The sequence below is a fragment of the Pistacia vera genome, unplaced genomic scaffold (genome assembly GCF_008641045.1).
Source record: "Pistacia vera cultivar Batoury unplaced genomic scaffold, PisVer_v2 Contig173, whole genome shotgun sequence".
Lineage (NCBI taxonomy): Eukaryota > Viridiplantae > Streptophyta > Magnoliopsida > Sapindales > Anacardiaceae > Pistacia > Pistacia vera.
Window position 1 is genome coordinate 846,102 of NW_022195823.1, and position 3,015 is coordinate 849,116.

The 3,015-nt window shown below is 37.5% G+C and overlaps 1 protein-coding gene across 2 annotated transcripts; it reads left to right on the top strand.

The window, feature by feature from the left end:
* The first annotated feature begins 972 nt into the window (after nucleotides 1-972).
* On the top strand, nucleotides 973-2,558 carry LOC116125908 (chitinase 4-like). Of its 2 annotated transcripts, XM_031411621.1 has the most exons (3): nucleotides 973-1,042; nucleotides 1,599-1,866; nucleotides 2,066-2,558. In XM_031411621.1, the coding sequence occupies exons 1-3, from the start codon at nucleotides 1,019-1,021 to the stop codon at nucleotides 2,464-2,466; spliced, it is 693 nt and encodes a 230-aa protein (XP_031267481.1). In that variant the 5' UTR covers nucleotides 973-1,018; the 3' UTR covers nucleotides 2,467-2,558. The 2 variants fall into 2 exon arrangements, with proteins under 2 accessions (XP_031267481.1, XP_031267482.1); XM_031411622.1 differs by lacking the exon at nucleotides 973-1,042 and having other exon boundaries at nucleotides 1,528-1,866.
* The last annotated feature ends 457 nt before the right edge of the window (nucleotides 2,559-3,015 follow it).

Genomic DNA, 3,015 nt, shown 5'->3' on the forward strand with positions numbered 1-3,015 from the left:
TCAATTTGTTGGGTGCAGAAGCTTAATAGAGATAAGTAGGGAAACATAACCTTAGAAGGTATGTTTTACATGTTAGGGTGTCCGATTTATAATCCTTGCATGCGAATGTAGAAGTGACAGGAATCGTAGATTAATTTATAAAATCCCAGTGAAGTCAAAACCCTAACCGCTTTGTTTTAATTGATATTTCTCTTGAATTGATTTCCCTATCATTAATTAGCTTTTAAATTACGTAGTGGATCTTGTTTTAAATTTAGCTTGATTTTTCTCCCACAAATCCAAACATCTTTTGTTTGTTCCAATTTGATACAAAACGAGGAAAATAAGTGTTTAACACGCAATCCTCGTGAGAAAGATACTCTACTTATCACTTTATTACTTTTTGCGACTAATGCACTTGCTACACATTGCATGTTGTAATTTCAACGCATCAGCCACTCAGTGGAATCACATGCTTCTTGCCGATTTTCAACCGATTCCAACGATGAAAACCTACCCCGACACTACCTTTCGATCCTCGACATCCCCTCTCTAAAACCCCTAGCACCCCAAGTTGTGATTACTAGTTGGTTGTCACCCACCACTCCCCCAATGACTTACGCAACAGTTGAAATTTGGCTTTCAATAGGAGTTTGATTTGAAGCTTGGTTGAAAGGAAATTGATTGTTCATGGAAGTGTTTCTTCTTCTTCTTGTTGAATTTTTTTTATTTTTTTATTTTTTTGGCTGTTTTCCCTGTCGTTGGCCACCAAAACTACCTGCCTTTGACTATGCCCACCACCTGCTCGACCCTGTGGCCCAACCAACGCCCAAGCACATCTCCCCCTGTGCGCTACTTCAACATCAAAACAACACGTCCCTAATCTTTAATGTTTTCTTTGACAAGTCCAACGCCATTTTTGACCCGTAAACTCCCTCAACAATCTATAAATAGCTATGCCCTGTCCACTAAATTTTCACACATCAAAATCCTCTTCTCTCTTTCTCATTAATCAGTCAAACAACCTCTCTCAAAACTAATGGCTCTCAACATGAGAAAAGACATACTCACATTTGCTCTATNACCTTTCGATCCTCGACATCCCCTCTCTAAAACCCCGAGCACCCCAAGTTGTGATTACTAGTTGGTTGTCACCCACCACTCCCCCAATGACTTACGCAACAGTTGAAATTTGGCTTTCAATAGGAGTTTGATTTGAAGCTTGGTTGAAAGGAAATTGATTGTTCATGGAAGTGTTTCTTCTTCTTCTTGTTGAATTTTTTTTATTTTTTTATTTTTTTGGCTGTTTTCCCTGTCGTTGGCCACCAAAACTACCTGCCTTTGACTATGCCCACCACCTGCTCGACCCTGTGGCCCAACCAACGCCCAAGCACATCTCCCCCTGTGCGCTACTTCAACATCAAAACAACACGTCCCTAATCTTTAATGTTTTCTTTGATAAGTCCAACGCCATTTTGACCCGTAAACTCCCTCAACAATCTATAAATAGCTATGCCCTGTCCACTAAATTTTCACACATCAAAATCCCCTTCTCTCTTTCTCATTAATCAGTCAAACAACCTCTCTCAAAACTAATGGCTCTCAACATGAGAAAAGACATACTCACATTTGCTCTATTGGGAATATTTGCCTTGGCCATTATTCCCCAAAATGTGATGTCTCAAAATATAGCTAGTATTGTTACACCTGGATTTTTTGATGGGATAAAGAATCAAGCTGCTGCAAGCTGTGCTGGAAAGAGCTTCTACACAAGAGATGGATTTCTTAAGGCTGCCAGTTCGTTTCCTAAATTTGGATCAGTCTCCGCTGTTGAATCCAAGCGTGAGATTGCTGCTTTTTTTGCTCATGTTACTCATGAAACTGGACGTAAGTTTTGTTTCTCTCTTTTAATTGGTTGCTAGTCTCTTCCTTTTTCCATGAAAAGACACTATCACATGAGCAAATCCTCCAACTTGGTGCGAGCAAGATTTGATCCGAAGACCAGCTGATTTATATGAGTTTTCTAAACGACAATAAATTATATGACTTCATCCTCCATTGATTCATTACTCCATTAATTTTGCAGACTTATGCTACACTGAAGAAATTGACAAGTCAAATGCCTACTGTGACCAATCAAACAAACAGTATCCATGTGTCGCCGGAAAGAAATACTACGGCCGTGGACCAATGCAGCTCACCTGGAACTACAACTACGGAGCTTGCGGAAAAGCTCTCGGATTCGATGGACTCAAAGCTCCCGAAACAGTGTCCAATGACCCTGCTGTCTCCTTCAAGGCTGCCTTGTGGTTCTGGATGAACAACGTTCACTCGGTTATGAACCAGGGCTTTGGAGCTACAATTCGGAAAATTAATGGTCTTGAATGCGGTGGCAAGCAACCTGATAAGGTTAAAGCTCGTATCGGATATTACAGAGATTATTGCAACAAGTTCGGTGTTAATCCTGGCGAGAATCTGTCATGCTAGATGCTTAATTTCAGAACTTTTATAGTTAATTATTATAAGTTTCGCGATGAAACAAGTACTTGTTTCATAAAGAGTTGTTTTATAAAACTACTTATTTGAGTACGTATCTGTTGGAGTTTTATGTAACTTCAACGAAGTAAATGAAATAAACAGATATTATATATAAAGTTTGATTCTTCTAAATGTTTCGTTAGTATGATATAGTTCTTTAAATTTTTTTTTTCTTGTTTTTCAATAGTATTATTTATAAATTAAGGAGTGTTCTTGCATATATTTCAATAATATTACTAATGGTGATACTTAAATATATACAATAATCTACGCACATGAATTGACATCATCATTATATGAGGTGACCGTCATCTAATATTTGAAGAAAAAATTTAACCAAAATTATTACGTTTAAAATCTATATAAAATTTTCTTTTAATTTTTGTTATTGCCAACTAACTAAAGTTCAACTTTAAATATATGTAGACGCATGAAACTGTTATGTTTTTAACTTTTCTTCGAGTACATTACGCTAAATAAGTAATGGCATCGTCAAGC